At 37.9% G+C, this 27,763-nt stretch overlaps 1 protein-coding gene across 1 annotated transcript; it reads left to right on the plus strand.

Moving 5' to 3' along the window:
- NXPE2 (neurexophilin and PC-esterase domain family member 2) lies at positions 1 to 27,553 on the plus strand. The gene is made up of 6 exons (XM_055270000.2): positions 1 to 77; positions 1,137 to 1,242; positions 19,279 to 20,012; positions 24,357 to 24,418; positions 26,140 to 26,355; positions 26,743 to 27,553. The coding sequence occupies exons 1-6, from the start codon at positions 52 to 54 to the stop codon at positions 27,276 to 27,278; spliced, it is 1,680 nt and encodes a 559-aa protein (XP_055125975.1). The 5' UTR covers positions 1 to 51; the 3' UTR covers positions 27,279 to 27,553.
- The last annotated feature ends 210 nt before the right edge of the window (positions 27,554 to 27,763 follow it).

Consider the following 27,763-nt stretch of genomic DNA (forward strand, 5'->3'; position numbering starts at 1 on the left):
AATCAAGGAGAGTCTCTGGACAAACTATAATTCCCGTGAGAACACGAGAAGATGATGGAGAAAATACTCAGCCATAGGTGTGGTACTTTCCAACTCTTACTGGCAAGCTAACGTCAGGGAAGGGAGGGGAGAATCATAGACCATTTGGTGTTTTTCAGATGTGTGATGCAACCCTTTAGAGGATAGTAAAATTGTTTTATTTGGGCATAAAAATACTTTTAAAATGGAATACAATTCAATGAAATAAAACAGTAACTAGAAAAAAATCATAGTGCATTGTGTGCAGTGTAGATAGTATTGTTTTATGAGATTTTGGGGGCGTGTATGTGTGTGTGTGTGTGTGTGTGTGTTTGTGTGTATGCATTCGTGTGTCCTGAGCTGGGATTTGGTATGATGTTTTTTTGGGGGGGGTTGTTTGTTTTTATTTTTTTCCTATGGGTCCTGGTCAGAAATGTTTAGTAAAGACTGCCGTACTTTAGCTCTTTGCCACATACTTTTGGGATTCTGGGTTTTAAAAACTAACACTGAAATTCTAACCGCTCAAAACTGAGCTTTTTTAAAGACTGTAACTTTCACTCTTTTTGGCAGTGTTTATCAACTGTTTTGGCTTGAGGAGAGAACCTGAGGTGGCAACAAGCTGCCTAAAAAAGTAAATGGGAGGTTTATAATGAAGCTCTTGGAGGCAGATAAGACCAGGGAGAGAGGGCACCAGATAACACGTGTGTGCATGTGCGTGTGTGTGTGTGTGTGTATCAGAGAGAGAGATTTAGAGACCAGGATTCACTAGAGGACACGGTGGGGGTGGGGTGGGGGTTGGGGTACTGTTTTTTCTGGTAAATAATCTAAAACCTTGTTGTCCATGCTGAGACCTCGACAAGAAAACAGGTTCCAGTATATGATGTGATTCCAAATCCAAAGAATTAACCTGAGCATCAGAAACCAGGAGTCCTTCTAGGAGTTTTGTTCCCTGCCTCCGGGAAACACTTTGTTTCTGATTGACAATAGAAGATATAAAGGAACTTTTGGAAAACCCAGGATAACATCACCTTGTTCTGACTGAAGAGGAACCAAAGTGTACGGAGCCATGTCGTGCTTATTTGATTTAATGTGGTTATTTCTCCTGTCCTCTCTTACAGGATACTCACTTTGTTTCCAAATGCCATAGCTCAAAAATTACTGCTGATGTTGATATTTATCTTAATTTTCTGGGTCATTTACTTGGCTTCAAAAGACCACACAAAGGTAGGAAGTTTCCTTTTTAAGAATTTCACAGAGGGTCACAGTGACTTCATTTGAATGTCCCCCTTTATCATGGCAAGAAATAAAAGTTAAAAGCATATCGTCTTAGCAGGAGAATGTGGATGAGGGGGTTCGCTGTTCACCATAAATCCCTTTGGCAATGCATACATTATTATTACTATTTTAAATGGCAATGTATACATTATTATTGTTTTTCTTTAAAAAATGGCAGATGGATTTGTGCCATCTCTGTACTACTTGGCACTGTAACCATGTTGCCTCAAAATTCCCTCCTCTTCCCTTGGCCTCTGAGATTTCAAACTAATTACGTTTCTGTTTCAGTCCTCTGCCTTCTTCACAGGGGTTTCCTTACTCTTTAAGTAATTTAGTGTCTTTTGGCTCTTCCCTTTGTAAGTTTTTCTTAACTCAACTTGCTTCCAGTTTCTTTTCTTCCCAACCATTTAGTACAAACATAATCTTTCAGAAACTCTGCTTTTATCATCTTCTGGTCCTGATCAAACACTTTCACCAATGACAGTATAAAGAACAAACTCCTTTGTTTAGCCATTTGAGGCCCGTTTTCATTTGAACCCAACTACCTTTAAAAGTGTCTCTCTAACCTTTGTCTAATGCAGACTTACCTCCAAGCTTCAAACAAGAAGCACCACAGTCTAGGGCATTCAGCCAGTAATATGAACTGGTTAAAAAAAGCCTTCAGAGCACAGCTCAGAAGATTTCTTTTCCTGGGCCCTCTCTATAAATATGTGTTCTCTAGATTTCTTCCTCTGATCCTCTTCTCTTCTATGCTGGTAACTTTTAATTCATTTGCCCAGGTCCTACCCACTACCAATATTAGTGTTTCACAAAGTGAGGTCTGGGAGCCTTCTGCACAGAATACCTGTGCTTATACCTGTGTGTAAAACGCAGATTCCTGAGCCATACTCAGAACTACTGAAATCTCAGTTTGAGCCTAAGATTACAAAGCATTAACAAGCTCCTCAGCTTATTCTTAAGCATGCTAACATTTGAGAATCTCTGCTATGTCCTTCCAAAGGTGAAACCTCTTTCCAGCCCCAGTCTTGAATATGTGCTATTTGTTGGATATCTCCATCTAAGTCTTCCACTAGCACTACCAACACAAGAAACACACACACCAAATTTATCATCTGTCTCACCATCATCCCCTAACAAAAACAAAACAAGCATATGAAATCAAATGGAAAAAAATTCTCTACTTTTATCTCTCCAGTCTTAATAATTGTTGCCATAGCCTGTGTAGTCAATCAAGCTAAAACTCCCTCCACAAGCTATCAGCCACTAAGTCTTATAAATCCTACCTCCAAAATGTCTCTCAAGTCTATCCTTTTTTTCCCCATCCACATTGTCTTTCTTTAGAACGATACTTTGTCATTGCTCATCTAAATTGTTGAAATAGTTTTCCAATTAATTTGCCTGCCTCCAGCCTCAGCCTGCTCGAAGCACTCATTCAACAAACATTTGTTAAATGTATATTGTGTGTCAGGCACTGGTCTAGGAATAAAGATACTGAAATACAGGATATCATCTTTGTGTTTAAGAATCTGAAATTTTATTTCTAAAATGAAAATTTGAATATGGTACTCTACCTTCAGCAGCTCCTCATGTAGCATGTGTATGGCTCAAATGCCTTGGCACAGTGTTTTATTGGACTCATTTAAATAAAGGGCACAGAAACTCACTAGGCCTGGTCCAAGACATCCTTGCACTGGCTGTTTTCTTTTTCTTCCCTTTCTCCAGGTTTTCATGTAACTTCCACATAGTTCTTACTTCCTTCAAGTCTTTTTCATCTTCTTGATTTAACACCAGACACATCCCCACTCCCACCTCTTAGCATTCCCCTTAATCTCTTTGATTTTTTAAACATAACGATTATAATTATTACTGATAACATACATTAAGTCATATCAGAATTATAGGAGTTTCCCGTAATTTTGGAATACATGCCAATAACATATTTATACAAATACAGCCCAAAGGAAACCAAACACCATTTTATATTTGACAGTGCTTGCTGTATAATTTTTATACCAAATAAGCTAAACATGTCATTTTTTGGACTTTAGGGAACCTATTAGTAATATCTTAAAGGATTAATAAGGTCAGAAAAAGACATAATTTATAATTTGATTTTGGAAAGTCTGTCAAATATCAAAGGTTTAAAACACTTGATATTACAAAATAGGATCACAGGTCATTGTAAAATAAATCATTCATGTAACCAAAGTGGTAACTCAAGGATTTTTTTAAAAAGGCAAAACCTTCATTCGATGAGAAAGGAGACTTAATTTTCCAAACAATAAGCCCTAATAAAAACAACAGGAATCCTATTAAATTTATTTTCCAAAATTTTATAAACAATCTATAAAATTTTCATCCTGATCATAAGATATAACTTCCGTAAGTCTTTATAACCTTTATTAAGGAGTAGGTTAATGCTTCAATAAAACCTTTTTAATCTGACATAGGGGCCCACATGCTGGTCTTGCATCAGTATGCTTTTGACAATAATGATTAATTTATAAAGAAACTGAACTTATTTTATCTTTTAAAATTGGCCCTTACAATCTCATATGCCCACCTCTTCCAAGATAGTCCCTGGGCCTTGAGGAGTTGAATAGCTTTAATTTCTGGCCCTGTGTCTCAGGAATGCAGTTAATTTTGATTGGCATCTTCTACCAGGCCTGAAGATGAGGCTTTAATTGCTGTCAGAGCTTAAGTTTAGCAGGACTTGGTGTTCTTTTTAGACTCAGAAGTCAAAGCCCTGTAACTCAATGTCACAAGGACTTTAAAAGCACATACAGGAAGATACAAGGATGTAATAACGTTAATTAAAATTTTTTTATTCTCAATTTTTCCTGAGCAAACCAAACTTAATAATAATGGCATAGGAATTATTCTGATAAAACTTAAAATCTGTTAGTTCAGTTACCAAAAGGCAAAAGAAAAGACCTTTTGTAGTGCACAGAATATTATGTTGGAAGAAGACATTTCCTTTAGACCTTTAAGAAAACATTGCTAGCATAAGGCCACAAGAAACAGAACATAAGGAGGAAAAAAAAAAAAAAACTTATATGAACTGAAAATGAGTTGGAGGATATTGTTACTATTTCATGTCTTTTAAAAGGGGAGAGAAAACCAAAACCCGTGAGATGCAATAAAGTTGAACTTTGGGTTAAAATAAAAAATTAAAATATTTTATAATTTATTACAATTAAACAAACCCCTTAAGAAAATTTCATTGCTCTAACCAATTCTATTCTTTAGTGTATAAGTGGTTTTTAAAATATCAAATCTGATCTATAGAAAGACCATTATAATTTCCCTTTAATCATAGAGAACTAGATTATATAAAAGTTTTTGAGTTTTTAAAAATAAATCCTCTTATTGTCACTTACACAGGCTACTTAATTGGTAGGGGTGGGGAATAGGTGAAGGTTAGAATAGCAATTAAAGGGAGAATCAGAGACTCAAAAAATTTTCCTTTTTGTAATATGGGAGATACTTGAATATATTTTAATTCGTATGGAAAAAGGCTAATATAGAAAGTAGGAAGTAGGAAAGAGAAGGTGTGGTTACACACATGTTTGGCAGTGTGACAGGAAGTTGAATTGCTAAGTGATTACTCTTTCAGTTCTCTAAAGCCAAGAAGCTTCAGGAACACAGAAATTTAGTTATTGGAGGAACTGCCTCCATGGATATTGAACTCTACCTGGAGGATGTCAAGACTTCTAGTGATTAAGACTAGGAACCAAGTTCTTCATGATCTTCTGTAAATGAGTAAAAGAATCCAGTTGGTCAAAAAATGACAGAGAAGAGGAGGATTATGCAGTAATTGGTGATAGTTGGTCAGGTATATCATGGAGAACAAGATATCTTAGGGTCTTCTGAAAAAATGTATATCCCTTAATATATATAAATGTTCAAAATATATACATTTGAAATGTGTGTGCGTATGTGTATAAAACCCTGGTTTTAGTCCATTCAAGCTGTTCAAAAAGAATACCACTGACGGAATGGCTTACAAGCAATATAAACTTACTGCTGACAGTTCTGGAAGCTGCAAAGTCCAAGATCAAGGCACCAACAGATTTGGTGTCTGATGAGGGACTGCTTCCTTGTTCATAGATGGGTATGTTTTCATGTGTACTTATATGGTGGAATGGGCAAAGGAGCTCTCTGGGGTCCTTTTTGTAAAGGCCCTAACTTTATTAATAAGGGCTCCATTCCCATGATCTAATCACCTCCCCAGAAGTCTCATCTCTTAATACCATCACTTTGAAAGTTAAGTTGTAACATACAAATTTGGGGGAACCACAAATATTCTATCTATAGCAACATTGGAGATTAGGTTACAACATGAATTTTGGGGAGATGCAAGCATTTAGTCTATGGCAATTCTAGTGTATGTATGTGTGTGTGTGTGTTTAACAGGTATTAAATAATGAGACAACTGGGCCTCACATGAAATTGAGCATTAAATGCTGATCCTGGCCCTGCTACTACTATTTTAAAGAGACTTTCCTACTTCTGTGCCTAATTTTCAGGGTCTAGCACAAAACCTTTTGTTTCTCCTTGCTCACATTTGTGTCTCATATGTTGCATAATTCTACTACATAATATTCTTGACATGACAAAATCATAGAAATAAATAACAGATATGTGTTTGCCAGAGGTTAACTAAGGAATGGGAGAGGGTTAGGGAAAAGTAAGTGTGGTTAAAAAATGTCAACATGAAGGAAAGGAAGTGTTCTGTATCTTGACTATATCAGTTTCAATATGCTGGTTGCAATATTTTGCTAGTTTTGCAAGATGTTACCATTGAAAAAAACCCGGTAAAGGGTATGTGAGATTTCTCTATAATTTATTTTTTTCTAAATACTTTTATAATTTTTAAAATTTTAGATTTAGGGAGTACATGTGCAGGTTTCTTATACGGGTATATTGCATGATGATGTGGTTTGGGCTTCTACTGCTCCCATTGCCCAGTAGTGAACATAGTACTCAACTGGTAGTTTTTCAATTCTTGCCACCCTCCCTCCCTGCTTTTGGAATCCCCAGTGTTTATTATTCTCATCTTTGGGTCCATGTATACCCAGCGTTTAGCTCTCACTTATAAGTGAGAACATGTGGTATTTGGTTTTCTGTTTCTGTGTTAATTCATTTAGGATAATGGCCCCCAGCTGCATCCATGTTGCTACAAAGGACATGATTTTGTGCTTTATTTTGGCTGTGTAGTATTCCATGGTGTATATGTACCACATTTTCTTTATTCGTTCCACCATTGATGGGCACCTGGGTTGATTCCATGTCTTTGCTATTGTGAATAGCACTACAATAAACACACAAGAGCAAATGTCTTTTTGGTAGAACAATTTATTTTCCATTGGGTATATACTCAGTAATGGGATTGCTGGGTTGAATGGCAATTATATTTGTAGTTATTTGAGAAATCTTCAAACTGCTTTTCACAATGCCTGAACTAATTTACAGTCCCACCAACAGTATGTAAGCAATTCTTTTTCTCTGCAACATTGCCAACATTTGTTATTTTTTGACTATTTAATAGTAGCCATTCTGACTGGTGTAAGATGGTGCCTCACTGGAGTTTTGATTTGCATATCTTTAATTACTAGTGATGCTGAGCATTTCTTATGTTTGTTGGACACGTGTATGTCTTCTTTTGAGAAGTATCTGTTAGTGTCCTTCACCCACTTTTTACTGGGACTATTTGTGTTTTTCCTGTTGATTTGTTTAAGCTCCTTATAGACTCTTGACAGCAGTCCTTTGTTGAATACATTGTTTGTAAATATCTTCTATCATTCTGTAGCTTGTCTGTTTGCTCTGTTGATGGTTTGTTTTGCTGTGGAGAAGCTCTTTAGTTTAATTTGGTCCCAATTGTTAATTTTTGTTTTTGTTACATTTGCTTTTGAGGGCTTAGTTATAAATTCTTTGCCTAGGCCAATGTCTAGAAGAGTATTTCCCAAGTTTTCTTCTAGGATTTTTATAGTTTGAGGTCTTATATTTAAGTCTTTAACCCATTTTGAGTTAATTTTTCTATATGGTAAGAGGTGGGGGTCCAGTTTTATTCTTCTGCATATGGTTAACCAGTTTTCCCAGCCCCATTTATTGAATACGTTATCCTTTCCCCAGTGTTTATTTTTGTTGACTATATTGAACATTAGTTGGTTACAGGTGTGTGGCTTTATTCCAGGGGTCTCAATTCTGTTCCATTAGTCTATGTGCCTGCTTTTGTACCAGTAATGTGGTGTTTTGGTTACTGTAGCCTTGTAGTGAAGTATAAAGTTGGACAACGTGATGCCACTGGCTGTATTCTTTTTTGCTTAGGATTGCCTTGACTATTTGGGCTCTCTTTTGGTTCCATATGAATTTTAGAACAGTTCTTTCTCATTTTGGGAATACTGATGTTGGAATAGCATTGAATCTGTACATTGCTTTGGGCAGTATGAACATTTAAATGATATAGATTCTTCTAATCCATGAGCAAGGGATGTTTTTCCATTTGTGTTGTCTATGACCTTTCTCATCAACGTTTTGTAGTTCCCCTTGTAGAGATCTTTCACCTCCTTGGTTAGATGTATTCCTAGGTATTTTTTGTAGCTATTGTACATAGGATTGGATTCTTGATATTTTCTCAGCTTGAACATTATTGGTTTATAAAAATGCTACTAATTTTTGTACATAAGTTTTGTATCCTGAGACTTTGCTAAAGACCTGTTTATCAGGTCTAGGAGTCTTTTGGCATTATCTTTAAGATTTTCTAGGTATAGAACAATATCATCAATGAAAAAAGATAATCTGACTTCATGTTTTCCTATTTTGATGCCTTTCATTTTTTCCTCCTGCCTGATTACTCCAGTTAGGACTTCTAGTATGTTGAATAGGAGTGGTGAGAATGGACATCCTTGTTCCATCTCCTAGGGAAAATGCTTCCAGTTTTTGCCTGTTCATTGTGATGTTGGCTGTGGGTTTGTCATAGACAGCTGTGATTATTTTGAGGTATGTTCCTTCGATGCCTAGTTTGTTGAAGGTTTTTTATCATAAAAGGATGCTGGATTTTTATTGAATGCTTTTTCTGCATCTATTGAGATGATGATAGAGTTTTTGTTTTTAATTCTGTTTATGTGGTGAATCACATTTATTGATTTGCATATGTTAAACCATCCTTGCATCCCTGGAATAAAGCCCACTTAATTGTGGTGAATTAACTTTTGGTGTGCTGCTGAATTCAGTTTGCTAGCATTTTATCAAGAAGTTTTGTATCTATATTCATCAGAAATATTGGCCTGTAAGTTTGTTGTTGGTGTTGTGTCTTTGTCAGATTTTGGTATCAGAACGATACTGGTTTTGTAGAATGAGTTAGAGAAGAGTTCTTTCTCCTTGATTTTTTAGAATAGTTTCAGTAGGATTGGTACCACTCTTCTTTGTATGTCTGGTAGAATTAAGCTGTGAATCCGTATAGTCCAGGGCTTTTTCTGCGTGATAGGTTTTTAAACAATCATTATTATGATTCAACGTCTTTAGTCATTTTTGGTCTGTTCAGGATTTCTGTTCTTCCTGGTTTAATCTTGAGAGATTGTAAGCTTCCAGGAATGTATCCATTTTCTCTAGATTTTCTAGTTTACGTAGAAATGTTCATAGTAGTCTCTGAAGATCTTTGTATTTCTGTGGGATTGATCGTGATGTCAACTTTGTAATTTCTGATTGTGCTTATTTGGATATTCTTTTCTCCTTTGTGAATCTAGCTTGTGGTCTGTTGATCTTGTTTATATTTTCAAATAACCAACTTGCTGTTTTGTGGATCCTTTGTATTTTTTATGGGGTCTGAATTTCATTTAGCTCTGCTTTGGTTTTAGTTATTTCTTTTCTTCTGCTAGCGTTGAGACTAGTTCTTGTTTTTCTATTTCCTTTAGGTGTGAAGTTATGTTAGTAATTTGAGATCTTTCTGTCTTCTTGATGCAGGGATTTAGCACTATAAACTTTCCTAGTAACACTAGCTTTGTCACATCTTAGAAATTTTGGTATGCTTTGTCTCTATTTTCATTTGTTTCAATTTTTAAAAATTTCTGCCTTAGTTTTGTTATTTACCCAAAAGTTATTCAGGAGAAAGTTGTTTAGTTTCCATATATTTGTGTGATTTTGAGAGTTCCTCTTGGTGTTGCTTTCTATTTTTATTCCATTGTGGTCTGAGTAGATGCTTGGTATGATTTCAGTATTTTTGAATTTATTGAGACTTGCTTTATAACCAAGCACGGGGTCAATTTTACAATATGTTTCATGTGTGGATGAGAAGAATGTATATTCTGTGGTTGTTGGGTGGAGTACTTTGTAGATGTCTGTTGGGTCTAATCAGTCAAGCATCAAATTTAAGTCCAGAATTTCTTTGTTTCTTTGTTAGTTTTCTGCCACAGTGATATGTTTAATGCTGTCAGTGGGGTGTTGAAGTCCCTCAGTATTTTCCTGTGACTGTCAAAGTCTTTTCTTAGATCTAGAAGTAGTTGTTTTATAAATCTTGGTGCTCCAGTGGTGGAGGCATATATATTTAGGATAGTTACATCTTCTTGTTAAATTGAATCCTTTATCATTATGTCACACCCTTATTCGTCCTTTTTTAACTTTTTTGGTTTAAAGTCTATTTTATCTGATACAAGAATAACAAACTCTGCTCTTTTTCCATTTGTGTCATAGATCTTTCTCCACCCCTTTACTATGATCCTATGGGTATTGTTATATGTGAGATGAATCTCCTGAAGACAGCAGAAGGATGGGTCTAATTTTTTAATCCAGTTTGCCACTCTATGTCTTTTAAGTGGAACATTTATGTCATTTATGTTCAAGGTTAAAATTGATATGTAAGGTTTTGTTCCTGCCATAGTGTTGTTAGCTAGTTGCTTTGTAGTTTCAATTGAGGGGTTACTTTATGGGATCTGTGGGTTATGGACTTGTGTGTGCTTTTGTGGTAGCAAGTAACATTCTTTTATTTCCATATTTAGAACTCCTGAAGGAGGTGCTTCTCTTGTAGCGCTGGTCTGGTGGTGATGAATTCCCTTAACAAATACTTGTCTGGAAAATACTTCATTTCTCCTTCATTTGTGAAGCTTAGTTTGGTGAGATATGAAATTCTTGGCTAGCATTTCTTTTCTTTAAGAATGCTAAAAATGGAACCTCTGTCTCTTCTGGCTTGTAAGGTTTCACCTGAGAAGTCTGCTGTTAGTCTGATGGGCTTCCCTTTATAGATAATGTGACCTTTTTCTCTAGCTGCCTTTTAGATTTCTTTTTGTTAGTGTTGGATACACTGATGACTGTGTGCCTTGGGGATGGGTTGCCTTGTATAGTATCTCATCAAAGTTCTCTGGATTTCGTATCTGCATGTCAACCTTTCTAGCAAGATTGGGAACATTTTCCTATATTCAAATATGTTTTCCAAGTTGCTTACTCTCTCTTCTCTCTCAAAAATGCCAATGAATCATAGATTTGATCACTTTACATAATCCCTTATTTCTCAAAGTCTTTGTTCATTTTTAAAAATTATTTTTATTTTTATTTTTGTCTGAGTGGTTCATTGAAAAACAGGTCTTTGATCTCTAAAATTCCTTCTGCTTGGCCTAGTCTATTGTTAAGGTTTCCAACTGTATTTTAAAATTCCTAAAGTCAATTTTTTAATTCCAGAAGTATCGGGGACCCTGCCCCGATAGTCACGTAGGTTCTTTTCTATTTTCCCTAAGCATCAGCCGGGTTGAGAGATAAAGGGACAGAGTACAAAAGAGAGAAATTTTAAAGCTGGGCATCTGGGGGAGACATCACATGTTGACAGATTCCGTGATGCCCCACAAGCCGTAAAACCAGCAAGTTTTTATTAGGGATTTTCAAAAGGGGAGGGAGTGTATGAATAGGGTGTGGGTCACAGAGATCACGTGCTTCACCAGGTAATAGAATATCACAAGGCAAATGGAGGCAGGGCAGGACCACAGGACCAGGGCGAAATTAAAATTGCTAATGAAGTTTTGGGCACCATTGTCATTGATAACATCTTATCAGGAGACAGGATTTAAGAGCAACCGGTCTGACCAAAATTTATTAGGTGGGAATTTCCTCATCCTAATAAGCCTGGGAGCACTATGGGAGACTGGGGCTTATTTCACCCCTACAGTCTCAACCATAGAAGAAGGCCATACCCAAGGGGGCCATTTCAGAGACCTACCCTCAGGGGTGCATTCTCTTTCTTGGGGATGTTCCTTGCTGAAAAAAAGAATTCAGTGATATTTCTCCCATTTGCTTTTGAAAGAAGAGAAGTATGGCTCTGTTCTGCCCAGCTCACCAGCAGTCAGAATTTAAGGTCATCTCTCTTGTTCCCTGAACATTGCTATTATCCTGTTCTTTTTTCAAGGTGCCCAGATTTCATATTATTCAAACACACATGCTCTACAATTTGTGCAGTTAACACAATCATCACAGTGTCCTGAGGCGACATACATCTTCCTCGGCTTACGAGATGACAGGATTAAAAGATTAAAGTAAAGACAGGCATAGGAAATCACAAGGGTATTGATTGGGGAAGTGATAAGTGTCCATGAAGTCTTCACAATTTATGTTTAGAGATTGCAGTAAAGACAGGCATAAGAAATTATAAAAGTATTAATTTGGGGAACTAATAAATGTCCATGAAATCTTCACAATCCACGATCTTGTGCCATGGCTTCAGCCAGTCCCTCCGTTTGGGGTCCCTGACTTCCCGCAACACAGAAGTTCTTTTTGATTCTTTCTTAGTAGAGCTATGTCATCTTCCAAATCTTGGATGATTTTTTCTGGTGCCTTTGTGTTGGAAATTTCAAATTTCTCTTTAATCTTGTTGAGTTTCCTTGCCATTCACATTCTAAATTCTATACCTGTCATTTCAGATATTTCATTCTAGTTAATATACATTGTTTGTGAGTGAATGGCATCCTTTGGAGGTGATGAAACACTCTGGTTTTTTGTATTGCTAGAGTTCTTACACTGGTTCCTTCTCATATGAGAGAGTTGACACTTCTTTTCTTTCCTTTGAATTTGCTGTCATTTAGATAGGGATTCTTGATTTTTTCTTTCTTTTTTTTCTTGGGGGTATGGCTATGCTGTATGTTGTATATGATCAATTGGCTTTGTTTCTTGGTGCTTTCAGGGTGCCTAGCCTCTTTATGGGTTCATTGGTTACAGATAGGTTGCAGTGGCTTTCTCAGATATTGCTTTTTGTAGTGATGTGGTTTTGTTTGCTGGTGTAATTCAAGCTGCAGTCTAGTGTGTGGCATTTAAGAGTAATAGCTGGCAGCTGGGGCAGGGGCAGAGGCAAATTGGGAAGTGTGAAACGTGCCCTCTCCCAGCACACATTCACCTTCAGTGGTGGTGGAGACACTGGAGAAGCTGTGTCTTTCAGCCCATGCTCCCCATGCCCTGATAGGAAGAGCTGCTGCTAAGTCTGCAACAGTACACTGAGAAGAAAGGTTGGGGTAAGAGATGACCTCCTCTCCATGTGCATTCTTGGGCTTTGGTGATGCCACCTTCAGCAGCTTGTGCCATGCTTACATTTTCTTTGACCCAAGGGGGGCTTTGGTGAGCTTTGCTCCCCCTTCCCTTAGGGGCAGATAGTGCTGAGGGCTAGATCTCCAGGAAAGTGGGGTCTGCCTCCATTCTACTTCTTGGAGCTGATGGGGCACTGTCCCCCAAATGGCCAAGGCAGCAGGCTGGGACACCAGGATTGACACACACAGACTGGTTCCAGGTTGCAAAGCTGTCCCCAGCTACAAGCCTCACCACCCAGGAGAAACCTTGGCTTCAGAAACTCTCCTCCTGCTCCAGGCCTATGACAGGAAAAAGACTAATTCCAGTGCCTACTGCTGGGGAACTCTCTGCATTCACCACTCAATTCTGACTGTGGGTGCCCTTCTGCCTTTCCAGAGCAAATGCTGGTAACTCTGGACTGAGCCTAAAATGCCTGCTGTAGTCACCACTGCCAAGTGGCCAATGTCTTTAAATGCCCAAAATGGTGTCCATTTGTGGGTTTGTGGCTGAAGAAGATGGGGTCCCTCTCAGGCAAGTAGCATGGGCAAGAAGCTGTGGAGAGTGCAGTCCATTTACAACTCAGTCTCACAGCATTCTGTTGCAGGGTAGCAAGTACCCTCCCAGGGCTGTGTGGGTGCACCCATTCTCCCCCTTCATCCTTGGAACTGTGCAGCAGCTACAGCCATGTCCACAGATCCCCAGTATCTAATCTCTCAAAGTGGCTTCCAGCTGAGTCTGCTCCAGGCTTGGATGCCTGTGGGATTCTGTGTGGATTCCCTTTCTGGAGCAATGTTTCTGTGTGATCTTCAGGCAGCTCTGTATGTCAGACAAGAGGCCCAAATGGGTTGAGGGTTTCTCCTGTAGCCATGATCATTAAAGCCTATTGCAGAGCTTTGGGGATTTCTCTCTTACTGTCTCCTTGCATCCATGAGCCTCTCACTCTCAGTCAGTTCCTAGCTCGGCTAGCTGTTTTAAATCCTCTCCTTACTTACTTCTGATGCTTCCTGTTTCTTCTCTGATGAATCCAAGCATTCTCTACTAGTTAATTTATTCAAAATATGACTATCTGCTTTCTTTCTTTCTGTTTTTTTTTTTTTGAGATGGAGTTTTGCTGTTGTTGCCCAGGCTGGAGGGCAATGGCATGATCTTGGCTCACCGCAACAACTATCTACTTTCTACTCTGGCTCTTCTCCATGGAGGAGGCACACAGTACTTGTGTCTACTCAGCCATCTTGATCCCTCCAATTTCTCTATTATTTCTGACAATTGCATGTGAATCTACAATTATCTCAAAATAAAAAGCTTAACTTTTTTTCTCTTTACTATACTTCTGTTGAAGTTTAAATACCTTATTATATACTGAATCTTATCCAAACCCTATTTCCTTCAACAGTTTAAAACTCCATGTGGTGCACACTTTGCCTTTGTCAGGCATTTTAAAAATATTCCTGCCTTGTCTCAGGTGCTACAGGTAACCTAGGGAAGCATATTAGAGTTCTCCTTCAGGATGGGAAACCTTCTTCCTGCCCCATATTTCTGGCTGGAGGACCAATAATGGACACCTCAGAGAATGGGAAAGTGTTAGGGAGATTGTGGAAAAGACGAAGTACAAAAGAGCAATCCCACAAAGTGGTTGATGAACTCCTGGGCTCAACTCTGTTTAGCATGTGTCAATCTTACCCTAAATAGCCTACCAAAGGCTTTGGGAATTTAATTGTGGACTGGACCACTGCCCACGTCCCAGACTGTCCACTGGATTTCACACACATAAAACAGATCCAAGTAATACAGTGAAGTCTTTGAGAACTGAACAGACCTGTAACCAAAGCCCACAAAAGGTGGGTTGAAATTTGCAGCCTTAACCTAACTAAATCAAACGCTTGTTTTAAAAATAAAATCAAAATTATCATTAGAGTTTAAACAGGACCCAGAATCTCATAGCATAATATTTAAAATATCTAGGATATGATTTAAAACTATTTAGAGAATGAAGAACCAGGAAAACCACAACTTGCAAGAGAATAGAAATCAGGTAATACCCTGAGATAACATAGATGTTGGAATTATCAAAGACTTAAAAACAGCTATTATAACTATATTGGTTTTCTATTGTTGCTATAACAAATTACCACAAATTTAGTGGCTTAAACAATGCAAATTTATTATGTTACACTTCTGGAGGTCAGAATTACAAAATGGATCTCATTGGGCTAAAATCAAGGTATTAGCAGGGCTGCATTGCCTTCTGGAAGCTGTAGAGGAGAATGTGTTCCCTGGCCCTTTGAAGAGAGACTCTGTTTTCCTTGGCCTCTCCATTTTCAAAACAACATGGAGCAACATTGGTCTAAATCTTTTCCACACTCCCATCTCTTCAGTTTTTTCTTTCCTGCCACTGTCTTCTACTTTTAAAGACTCTCGTGATTACATTTGACTCACCTGTATAATTTAAGATAATCTTCCCATCTCAAGGTCAGCTAATTAGCAAGCATAATTACACCTTCAATCTTAATTCCCTTTTGCCATGTAACTTAACATATTCACAGGTTTTGGAGAAGAGGATGTAGATATCTTATCTTTGTTCTTCAATAGGTAAAGTTTTCTTTCCTGTATGGCTTGTATCATAATTTTATGCTTTCTCTTTGATTTTTGGCAATTTGAATGTGATATGCCTAGATGTAGATTTTTGGTATTTTTCCTGCTTGGTGCCCTCTGAGCTTCCTGGATCTATGGCTTGGTGTCTGTTACTAGTTTTGGAAAAATTTCGGTCATTATTTCTTCAAATATTTCTTCTGTTCCTTTCTCTTTATTCTCTTTTTGGTATTCGCATTATGTGTATTTATGCCTATTGTGTTTGTCCAGTGGTTGTTGGATATTCTGTTCTTTTCTCATGCTTTTTCTCTTGTTTTTAGTTTGGGAAGTTTCTGTTGACATACCTTCAAGCTCTCTTATTTTTCACATGACTATGTTCAGTCTGTTCATGAGTTCATCAAAGGTGTTCTTTATTCTGACGTTTTTTATTTCTAGCATTTCCTTTTGATTGTTTCTTAGAGTTGCCACGTCTCTACATACATTACCCATCTGTTCTTGCTTGTTGTGTATTTTTTTATTAGAGCCTTAAGTATTAATACCTCAATCATAGTTATTTTAAATTTCTGGTCTGATAATTTCAAAATCTCTACTATAAGTTTTGTTCCGATGCTTGCATTGTCCCTTTAGACTATATTTTTTTCCTTCTTGTGTGCCTTGTAATTTTTATTGAAATCTGGATATGATATAGTTGGTAAACTGGAACTGAGATAGGCCTTTAGTGTGAGCTTTTATGTTTATGTGTTTAGGAGTTGGACTGTCTTTACTGTTTACTATAGATATTGTGTCAGAGGCTACAATTTCCTCCAGTGTCCATGTCTCTCCTAGAGACTTCATCCTTGGGTGTTTCTAGGGACTCCTTTTTAAATAGGGTCTGAGGCTTGCAGTGCTTTTTGCTATAATCCTGTTTCTATACAGAATTCCTATTGAGTTGGTTGTAAGATGTGCAGGAGAGGAAGCATTCTGTAGTACTGTGATTTATTCTCAGTATTTTAGTGAGCTTGTGCCCTTAAATCATGACCTTCACAAGTGCTTGTCAGCTTCCTGTTTTCCTATACCCACGTCTATCCTTAGGTGAAATAAGAAGGCCAGATGGAGGCTGGGTTTGGGTATTTCCTTACCCCAGGTTGATCAGGTTTTGGCAAAACCCAACTTGGTTAGGCTCTAGTAACCTAGTTCCCCTTGTTCTCCTTGTTAAAGAGAACAGAGAGTTCTGGTAAATTTAAAAATAGTGGCATCGGAACTAGAAAAAGAGAGAGCAAAGAGAACAGTTATTGAAATGGTAGACTTAAATCAAAGCATATCAATAAGAATGCTAAATATAAATAGTCCAAACACATCAGTGAAAAACAGTGACTGTCAGAATGTATAAAAAGAAGAAATCGGCCAGGCACGGTGGCTCACGTCTGTAATCCCAACACTTTGGGAGGCTAAGGCAGGCGGATCACAAGGTCAGAAGTTCGCGACCAGCCTGACCAACATGGTGAAAGAACGTTTCTACTAAAAAGATACACACACACAAATTAGCTGGGTGTGGTGGGGCACACCTCTAATCCCAGCTACTCAGGAGTCTGAGGCAGGAGAATTGCTTGAACCCGGGAGGCGGAGGTTGCAGTGAGCCGAGATTGTGCCACTGCACTCCAGCCTGGGTGACAGAGAGAGACTCCATCTCAATTAAGAAGAAGAAGAAGAAGAAGAAGAAGAAGAAGAAGAAGAAGAAGAAGAAGAAGAAGAAGAAGAAGAAGAAGAAGAAGAAGAAGAAGAAGAAGAAGAAGAAGAAGAAGAAGAAGAAGAAGAAGAAGAAGAAGAAGAAGAAGAAGAAGAAGAAGAAGAAGAAGAAGAAGAAGAAGAAGAAGAAGAAGAAGAAGAAGAAGAAGAAGAGAAGAAGAAGAAGAAGAAATCAGGCTGGGCTCAGTGGCTCAGGTCTGTAATCCTAGCACTTTGGGACACTGAGGCTGGCAGATCCCTTAAGCCCAAGAGTTTAAGACCAGCCTGGGCAACGTGGTAAAACCTCACCTCTATGAAAAATACAAAAATTAGCCAGGTGCTGGTGGCTCACACTACCTAGGAAGCTGAGGTGGGAGGATCACCTAAGCCTGGAGCCTGGTAGGTCAAGGATCCAGTGAGCTGTGATCGTGCCACTGCAATCCAGCCTAGGTGACAAGGTGAGGCTCCGTATCAAAAAAAAAAAAAAAAAAAAGAAAAGAAAAGAAACCAACCATAAGCTAGCATCCATTTTAAATATAAAGATATAAGTAGGCTAAAAGTAAAATGACAAAAATAGATATACCATGCAAATCCTAACCAAAATAATGCTTGTATGAATTTATTAATATCAGACAAAGTCGATTTCAGAACCAGAAAAATTACCAAGAATAAATAAGATCATTACATAATGATAAAAGTGACAATTGACCCAAAATATATAACAACAAATATATGTGTGTATATCTAATAGCAGAGCTACAAAATATTTGAAGAAAAACATATATCAATAAAAAGAAAAGGAAAAATTCAGAATCATAGTCAACAACATTAACATTGTTCTTAGTAATTGATAAAATATGTAGAGAGAAAGTCAGTTTAGCAGGTTGAATGATGGCCCCCTAAAAATGTGCCTACCTGAAACCCCTGAATATGACCTACAGTAGTCCTCCTTAAATCTACTAAATAAATATTCCAAGACTCCAGTGGATGCCTGAAACTGCAGATAGTACCAAACGCTATACAGTGTAAATGCTGTTTTTTTCTTATACATAGATACCTATGATAAAGTTTAATTTATAAATTAGGCAGAGTAAGACATTAACAAAAATAACTAATATTAAAATAGAACAATTATAACAACATACTGTAATAAAAGTTATATAAATATGGCTTCTCTCTCTGTCTCTTTCTCTCTCTCAAAATATCTTATTGTACTATACTCACCTATTTTTGGGCCATGGTTGACCATGGGTAACTAAAACCATGAATAAGGATGTGCCACTATATTTAGAAAAACACTCTTCGATGATGTAAATAAGTGAAAGGGCTCAAGATGAGATCATCCTGGATTAAGGGGGATCCTAAATCCAGTGACAACTGTTCTTTTAAGAGAAGAAAAGGGGAAAACACACACAGAGGGGAAGATTACATAAAAATGGAGGCAGAGATTGAAGTAAGCTGTCTACAAGCCAAGGAACACCAAGGATTACTGGAAACCACCAGGAGTTAGGAGAGATGTATGGAATATATTCTTCTGCAAAGCGTCTATAAGGAACCAACCCTGTTGACATCTTGATCTCCGACTTCTGGCCTCCAGAACTATGAGGGAATTAATTTATGTTGTTTTAAGTCACTAAATTTGTGATGCTTTGTGATGTCAGCCCCATGAAACTAATAGAGTCAGCAAAACTGTAGAAGAACTAGAGAACACAACCCTTCAACTAAATCTGATTGACATTCATAAAACACTTCCTCCAACAGCAGTGGAATATACATTGCACATGAAGCATGTACCACATTGTGCTCTGTTGTCTGCATTGTTGATCTAGAAAATGATAATATGGTTTTTAAAAAGAAAAGTCAAGTGAGGGGATAGCAAAAGGAAAAACTAAAATTGAATCATGAAATAGTATGTATTGATTGTATCTAGTTAATTTTTAAGCCAGTGACTCCTAAAGGAAACCATCTGCTGGCAGCAGAGGAAGTCATACTACATGGAAACCAATTCTGAAGATTCCATAACTGAAAACCAGTTAGTATTGATTTTTGATATTTATCACACTGAAAGATGTAAAATAAGCCATAATAATTTATATTGAAAAGCAAGGCCTATTGTTTGCTGATGATATTTTCTTTTCCCTTTCAATATTTCAGTTCTTGTTCAGCTTGGAAAACCATATTACTCTGAACCAAGGGAACATCTTCAAAAAATATTCACACTCTGAAGCACCACTGTGTCCAGCAGTTTCACTAAAAGAGACTGAACTTAGAATAAAGGACATTATGGAGAAACTAGACCAGCAGATCCCACCCAGACCTTTCACCCATGTGAATACCACCACCAGTGCCACACACAGCACAGCCACCATCCTCAACCCTCGAGATATGTACTGCAGGGGGGATCAGCTGGACATCCTGCTGGAGGTGAGGGACCACTTGGGACGCAGGAAGCAATATGGTGGGGATTTCCTGAGGGCCAGGATGTCCTCCCCAGCACTGATGGCAGGTGCTTCAGGAAAGGTGACTGACTTCAACAACGGCACCTACCTGGTCAGCTTCACTCTGTTCTGGGAGGGCCAGGTCTCCCTGTCTCTGCTGCTCATCCACCCCAGTGAAGGGGCGTCAGCTCTCTGGAGGGCAAGGAACCAAGGATGTGATAGGATCATCTTCATTGGCCTGTTTGCCAACAGAACCTCCAATGTCTTCACTGAATGTGGCCTGACCCTAAACACAAACGCTGAACTGTGCCAGTACATGGATGACAGAGACCAAGAAGCCTTCTACTGTGTGAGGCCTCAACATATGCCCTGTGAGGCCTTGACCCACATGACCACTAGGACAAGAAATATTTCCTATCTTAGCAAGGAAGAGTGGAGCCTTTTTCACAGGTAAAGAGGCTTTCAAATACAATAATAGATAAAAAGAGGTATCCGACCAAACTCTGCCTAGTAGTTTTGCCTAATCAAACTTTTGTATCATGTCAGTTATGTTGACTAAATTATAATTAGGTCCTCAGAGTCAGTTCAGCTTGGAGTGTGTTCACAGGGATCCGTACAAGTCACCCCTAGAACTATTTGCTGACAGGATTATAACCAGTGAAGCACTTAATATAGACCTATAGTTCTCCATGGTTTGCAATACTTCCAGGTTCAGTAATTCTTTATAGACCAGTATTTTCTATAATGTGTTCCAGGGAATACTAATCCTATAGAGTATTAATAGATGCTGTACAATAAAAAAGTGGTGAATGATATCATTGTTCGGTCAAGCTTTACCCCTTACATCCAGTGAATCATCAAGCTCTATACATTATACCTCCTAACTATCTCCTGAACCCAGCCATTTCTGTCTACCACCATTGCCTCTATCCTTGTCTAACCTGCCATCATACCTCGGATCATTACAACAATCCCCAGAGCTGATTTCTCTGCCCTCAATCCTGTTTCTTCCAATCTATTCTCCACACTGCACCTAGACTAATGTTTTTGAAATGCAGTTATGTCTTTTACTGTTTCCTCCTTAATAGCTTTAAGATGACCCCACGGCTCTAAGGGTGAAATTTAAACTCTCTTAATATTAAAACTCTTTAATATGAAGGTCGTAAGAGTAACAGGTTCAAACATGATGGTTGATGCTATTTTAAAATGGTGTCAGGTAAGCCTTGTCTTGAGCAGCAACCTGAGTGAAGTGAGGGAGTAAGCCATGTGAATTTTTGGGAAATAGCATTCTCAAGAGAAGGAATGGGACCTGAGGCAAGAGCATGTTGGAATGTTCTAGGAACCACGGTGGGGGTGGAGTGCAGTGAGGCTGGAACACAGGAAGCGAGGGAGAGAGAAGATGAGATAGGTAGGCAGGGCCTTAGAAGTCATATATGTCTGTCAGGAAGTCATTCAGGGCCAGTATTTTGTCTCACAGGCCCAGCACAATGCCTGACACCTGGAAAGTCCTGAATAACTATTTGTTGAATGAAAAAGAAATAAGTAAAATAATACAATCAGCAGAAATAATTAAAGTTAAGCTGGTTTTTTTGCAGCAGGACTTCTCAGAAACTTTAATATGTATCCCTTCAAGCAAGGATAGAGCATACAGCATTTCCCAAATTTATTTGGCCACAGACTGCTTATTTTATGGATCATTTAAAGAGACTTTGGTTCCCCAGTTTGGGAGCTGCTGCCATAGAAAGGCTTTAGTTTTCTGATATGTCTTTAGAGGGCAAATTTCCAGGATAGCACCGTATCTTGGAAATTCAAGTTCAAATCCAATTTAAGCATTATGATGACACCGAGAGCTGGGCACAACTGACCCTACATCACTACAGGCTCTCCCTTTCACCCCTATGTCACCTTTACTTCTTTACATTTTCCTGATCAAGGTATGGAAAAATCTCTTTATCCCCTATGGCTCAGCTAAAAGAAGCTGGGATTTTAAAAATAAATTTTTATGAAGCAAAGGAAAAATGACCATGGAGACATAAAGGTCTTCCTGTCTTGAAGGTCTCAGAATTATGTTTTAAGTCTAAGGGTGGACTTAAGATCCTGTATTCTATATGTTTTATATGTACCTGATTCTATATTCCCTGTTGGCTACAGCTAGATCCCTCCTGAGGTGGTCCTCACTGAAGCCTGGGTTGGAGGTACCATCCTTGCACAGTTGCTGGCTGTGTCTCAGGAAATCCAAAGTCCCTAGTCTGGCAGACTGGCACATACTTTGGGTCCTACTCAAGCTTCTCAAGGGGGCTGTGCTCATAACAGTAATCATGATAGTAAGCTGCTTTATTTCCAAATAGACATAAGTCCTTCCCAGATCCCCTGCTCTATTCAAGCTATTAAGTTTTTTTCCCCTACTGCATGGAAATAGAAATTTCAGTCTCCTTACAGGTGATGTAGTGTATATGCAAGGAACAGCTGATTATACATCCAAGAGGTCTCATGGACCATTCTATTGCTAAGCTCTAGGGCCCCTTCCTAGACCCAAGCCCAATTCTTTGACATCTTTCCTTTTCACGAATACAGGGACTAAGCCAGTTTCTGTTTCATTTGTAACATAGTACCGTTAACCCTTGAACAACCCAGATTTGAACGGTACAAATCCACTTATATTCAAAGCATTTTCAACCAAATGTGGATCAAAAATATAATATTCACAGGATGCAAAACCTACATATATGGAGAGCTGACTTTTCACATACTTGGGTTCCGTGGGGCTGAATGCAGGACTTAAGCATATGCTGATTTTTGTAGATGCAGTGGGGGTCCTAGAACCAATCTCCCACATATACTGAGGGATGACTGTAAATATATTTTCCCACTTGGGTTCTCTCTCCAAACCTTGGATGAAGAATCAGAAATGTTACTTCCTAGGATATTTATTTCTTCAAATTAAAAAAGTCTTTTTCTTTTTAAGAGTTTTGTGGATAATCATGATAAAAACATAAATGAGGAGTTATCATAGGAGAAGACATCACATATGTAACACAGTTGTTCACTACTCTGTTAGTTTCTATTATGGTCTAATTAATTATACACCCCTTTTTAAAATTTAATACACATATACAATTACAAAAACAGGAGACATTAAAATGAATTCCTTTATAACATTAATACATGGTTTTAATCCTAATTTTAATGTAGCATCAAAGTTTTCTTTGGTAACCAAATTTACAAGGTAGCCAGGTCTCAATCTCTTTTGTTATCCTCAGCCTTACCTGAGAAAGATATGGGAGAATAGAGGTTTGGTCAGGTTAAATTTCTTAGAGACAAATCTTACTCTTGTGCCAAAAATAGGTCTGATGGGATCCTCAGTAATAATAATTGCAATGATTTGTTGAGCACCTACTATATGCCAACCTTTATGTTAGGTGCCTCCCTTATATTATACCATTAATCCTCAGTAAAATACTCTGGAGTGACTATTATTATGCTCATTTTAAAGATGAGAAAATTTAGGCATATTAAATAGCTTGGCCAAAGTCATATATCTAGTTGAATTGCAGAGTCAGGACGGGATTCCCAGTCAATCTTATTCTAAAGTCAATGGGCCATAGTGCTGTCTCCCATGACTCCACCACTCCATGCAGCCATCATGTCCAGCCACCCTAACCTCTCTTCAGTCCTCTGGCCTTCTTGATGAAGGGGATATTATCCTCATTTGACTCAAAAACTCATTTCCTGAGATTCAGGCAATTCTTCTCAATCTTAGAAAGGGCTTTCTCTATCCCTCTTGAAGGTTTCTGTGGCTCTGGCTCTGAAAGGGCCTACCTTCCCCCAGATGGATTGCATTCTGATAGAGTGAATTCAGTTTGGCCAGACATACTCACCATGGTCATTGGGACTGATACCTTGAGACAAAGCTCACTGTGCTGGGCATTTGAAATATTATGGTGAATAATATTGACGATTCCTATCTGAGGGAGATTACAGACTATGAAAAATAGACTCCGGGGAACTCAAGAAGGTGAAGAGTAGATGAAGATGAAGCTGGCAATATAGACACTCATAGGAGATTTTTATACCAGTTAGGGAGCTTTTTCTGTAGGTTGAGGACAGAAAGTCATGGGAATATTTTACATAGGGGAAAAGAATAGGTAGCATAGGGTTTGTATTTAGGTGAGATAAACCAAAAGGGCAGAAAGATAGTATTATAATAATTTAGGACAGGGTTCTCAAAGTAACGCCCTTAGACCATTGGCTTTGGGCTTGCCTAAGAGCTTGTTATGATAGAAATCCAAATTCTTGAGAATTTGCCCCATAACTATTGAATCAGAAATTCTGGGTGTGAGGCTCGCAACTGGAGTTGTAATAAAGTACTGGAGGTAATTCTGATGCACGCTCAAGTTTGAGAAGCACTAGCCTAGGAAAAGGTTGACGAGGGCCTGAATTACTACAGGGGGAAAATGTGGAGAGGGTAGTTTGTGGTAGAGAGCCATTTAGAAGGTAAAATTAAAAGAAGGATAGATAGATAGACAGACAGACAGACAGATAGATGTTAGATAGATGTGATGGATTGCATATGGAGGGTGAGTGACTTTCTCTAGATCTCTAGATTCCCTGCCATTAGCAGAGGAACAGCTTTCCAGAATCCTGACCCATTTACTTCCCCAGGATATCTTAAATATATCAAAATAAGGGGGGGAAAGGCATTTGGAGAAGAGAGGTTTAATCCATCTAAACCAGTGATTCCTGCTTTATTATCTTGGCAGATATTAAGCTAATTTATTTTCCCATTTCTTGCAGGTCCAACATAGGAGTTGAAATGATGAAGAACTTTACCCCCATTGAGGTCGTACCATGTAACAGTAAGTCTGGAGTGTTGTTGCCTGCCATGATCACAATTTATCCACGGAAAGGACATGCTTACTTAGAGATATTTATTCTAACCTCTTGATCTCTCATTTCCTGGGACAAATTACATCAACCACCTTGGGTTTTAGAGAAGGGATTTTATTCTTGGAAATTATTTTCATATTGATTTAAACAAATTTTCATCCCAAGTCAGATATAAAAGGCTAGGGAAACCATTAACTTCAGTGGCACTGCCTCAAAATGTACAGGCTATTTGTATTTAAATTTGAGATTTATTCCTCCAGAGCCAATGATCAGGTGCTGGTGCTATGTGAAACATGTCTCAGATGAGCTGCACAGATTCAGAGTTAGGACATTTCCTTGGTGGTTTCTAATTTCTCATTTAGCCAAGTCATCTTACTTGAAGTTCTATGAACTAGAAATTTCTGTGAATTTTTTCTCAGTTTAATCATATGAACTTTAGTGGTCAACACAAAACCATTTCACTCATAGAAGTGATGTTTCTGCTACACTGGAAATGAAGTGAATTTCAAAATTAAAGTAAAGTGAAGGACTTCCATTATAACAATCAATGGGGTGTAGTACCATTACTCATTACCCCTTTTTTGTGCATTTAGCAAATGTTTACTGAGGTCCTACTCTACAAAGAACTTTGTTAAACCCTGTGGAGAACATAAATACAAATAAATCATGAACCCAGATGTAAAGCTCACAATCTATGAAGATGACAGATCCCTTCTCTGCTAGGCCAACTATCGTTCACACCCAACTTTTACACTGAAGAAAGTTCTTAGATTCTTGAGGCAATTTGAATGTTTGTAACACCTCTTTTATTTCCTTCTTGCCTGGACAGTAATTTCTAGTAAAGTCAGGCAGTTTCTTGGAAGATAGTACCAGACTGTAATTTTTGGTGCCACTTACAAATCTGATGTTATTCAATATGAATAAATGTAAGTTCCTCAATGTGTACCCCATATCCCAACAATGCAGGTAGATGACAAAGAAGATGTGCATTTTAAGTGGTGAATATAAAAGTGGCCTCGGAAATTTACCTGGGGGAAAACTCAATAAGAGTCAGTAAATACAGTTTAGGCTATTTTAATAGAGGAGTGTTCAGAACAGGGAAGTCATGATCCTACTTTTTTCTGTGTTAGATCACACTGAGAATATTACATTCAGTTCTAGACACGATAATTAAGATTTAAGGATTTTAAAAAAATTATTAGCCAGAGAAGATGATTCTGGGACACACAAAATAAACAATGTGTGACACTCATTTCATAAACACGTTCAAGCTTCTTTTCCTGGACAGGTAGTTTGAGGAAGATGAGATTTACAATTCAGCGAGGCCAATGTCATTGGTGCAATATTTGGCAGGGTCACTGCACCCTGCTGTTTCACGGCCACACATTTCCTCCTGACTCTGGCTGGCTGTTCCATAGCAGAGTGGCTCTGGGGACAAGGTGGAGCCCAGGGAGACACTGCAAAGGCACAAGAGTCAACAGATCCCCACTCCAAGAAAAACTATTCAAGAAGAGCTATTTAATTCACCCTTTTAACATGATTTATTAAATAAATATTTGTGGAAGACAGGAGGGCAAAATAGAGCTGAAGAGAAAGGGGGAGGAAAAAGAGGAAAAGGAAGGCAAAAATGAGAAACATTTTTCCAAAATAATTTGTGGTAATAAAAATTACCACAAATTTGTATTGCCAGAGAGCGAGAACATAAAAAACAACTGCCAGTTTGGAATGAAGACTCCTTTCCCCAGTGGTTATACTTTGAAAAAAATATGGATTACAGCATTTTGTAAACAGATCAAGTTCAATGAAACAAAAAATATAAATGACTGCTTGGAAAGAAGACTTATTTATCTCATGGGAGATTCAACACTGCGTCAGTGGATTTACTACTTACAAAAAACTGTGAAAAGTATGTATTTAATTTATATTTTGAAATTCTATTTGACTTTTGAGGGTTTTGAAATAATAATTAGAATTATTTGCTTTTCTTTTCTAATATTTATTTTATTTTTATTTTTTTAAATTTGCCTAACTTTTGGCTTTGGGCTTTTAATAAAAAGTTAAATTTTATCTTTTCATTCACAAATGTTAATATTTTTCTTCCTCTTCGTGTATTCTCATAACAAGTTCAATATTTTGTTAAGATTGTAATGCACCTGGTAAAATTATCCATCCTACATAGGCAACAATGCTTAGTTAGAAGTGATCTTGGTTAGAATTTTATACATGTTGTGTGTAGTTTAAAGTTATATCATTTTCCTTTTGTTAAAAGATTTATTGATTTGTCTTTCATCAGCCCTAAAATATTTTGATCATCATGGAGCTGGGATCTTTAAAACACATGTTCTTCTGGATGTTGAAAGACATATTTTGATTCAGTGGAAAAAACATGGTCATCCATTTGTTACCAAAAAGTTATTCTCAGTGAAAGATGAAAACTATATCCCACGGGAAATTGACCGGGTAGCAGGAGACAAAAACACAGCCATTGTCATTACCCTTGGCCAACACTTCAGACCCTTTCCCATCAACATTTTCATCCGTAGGGCCATCAATATTCAAAAGGCCATTGAACGTCTATTCTTGCGAAGCCCAGAGACCAAGGTGATACTTAAAACTGAAAACACCAGAGAGATACAACAAAATGCAGAGATGTTCAGTGACTTTCATGGCTATATTCAGAATCTTATCATAAGAGATATTTTTGTGGATCTTAATGTGGGTATTATTGATGCCTGGGACATGACGATTGCATATTGCACCAACAATGCCCATCCACCGGATTATGTGATTCAAAATCAGATTGGCGTGTTCTTAAACTACATTTGTTAGAGGAAAAATACAAAAATAGCACTAGCCACTTTCTATAGATGATCTCACATATACAGCGAGGATAGTTTAATGCAATCCAAGTTTTGAGGAAACTAAATTTGAAAAAGTTTTATTAAAGTTAAATATATGTAACATAACATTTACCATTTAAGCCATTTTATTATTTTATTTTATTTTTGAGATAGAGTTTTGCTCTTGTTGCCCAGACTGGAGTGCAATGATGTGATCTTGGCTTACTGCAACCTCCCCCTCCAAGGTTCAAGCGATTCTCCTGCCTCAGCCTCCCAAGTAGCTGGGATTACAAGTGCCCACCACCATGCCCAGCTGATTTTTGTATTTTTTAGCAGAGATGGGGTTTCACTATCTGTTTGACCAGGCTGGTCTCGAACTCTTGACCTTAGGTGATCTGCCCACCTCGGCCTCCCAAAGTGCTGGGATTACAGGTGTGAGCCACCATGCCTGGCATTATTTTATTTTACTTTTTG

Source organism: Symphalangus syndactylus, chromosome 3 (genome assembly GCF_028878055.3).
Source record: "Symphalangus syndactylus isolate Jambi chromosome 3, NHGRI_mSymSyn1-v2.1_pri, whole genome shotgun sequence".
NCBI lineage: Eukaryota > Metazoa > Chordata > Mammalia > Primates > Hylobatidae > Symphalangus > Symphalangus syndactylus.

Excerpts from the sequence above, each read along its gene's own strand:
- NXPE2 (XM_055270000.2), top strand. The coding sequence starts at position 52 with ATGATGGAGAAAATACTCAGCCATAG. Across the intron at positions 24,419-26,139 it reads TGAGGTCGTACCATGTAACA|AGAGCGAGAACATAAAAAAC; the intron begins GTAAGTCTGGAG and ends TTGTATTGCCAG. Across the intron at positions 26,356-26,742 it reads CTTACAAAAAACTGTGAAAA|CCCTAAAATATTTTGATCAT; the intron begins GTATGTATTTAA and ends GTCTTTCATCAG.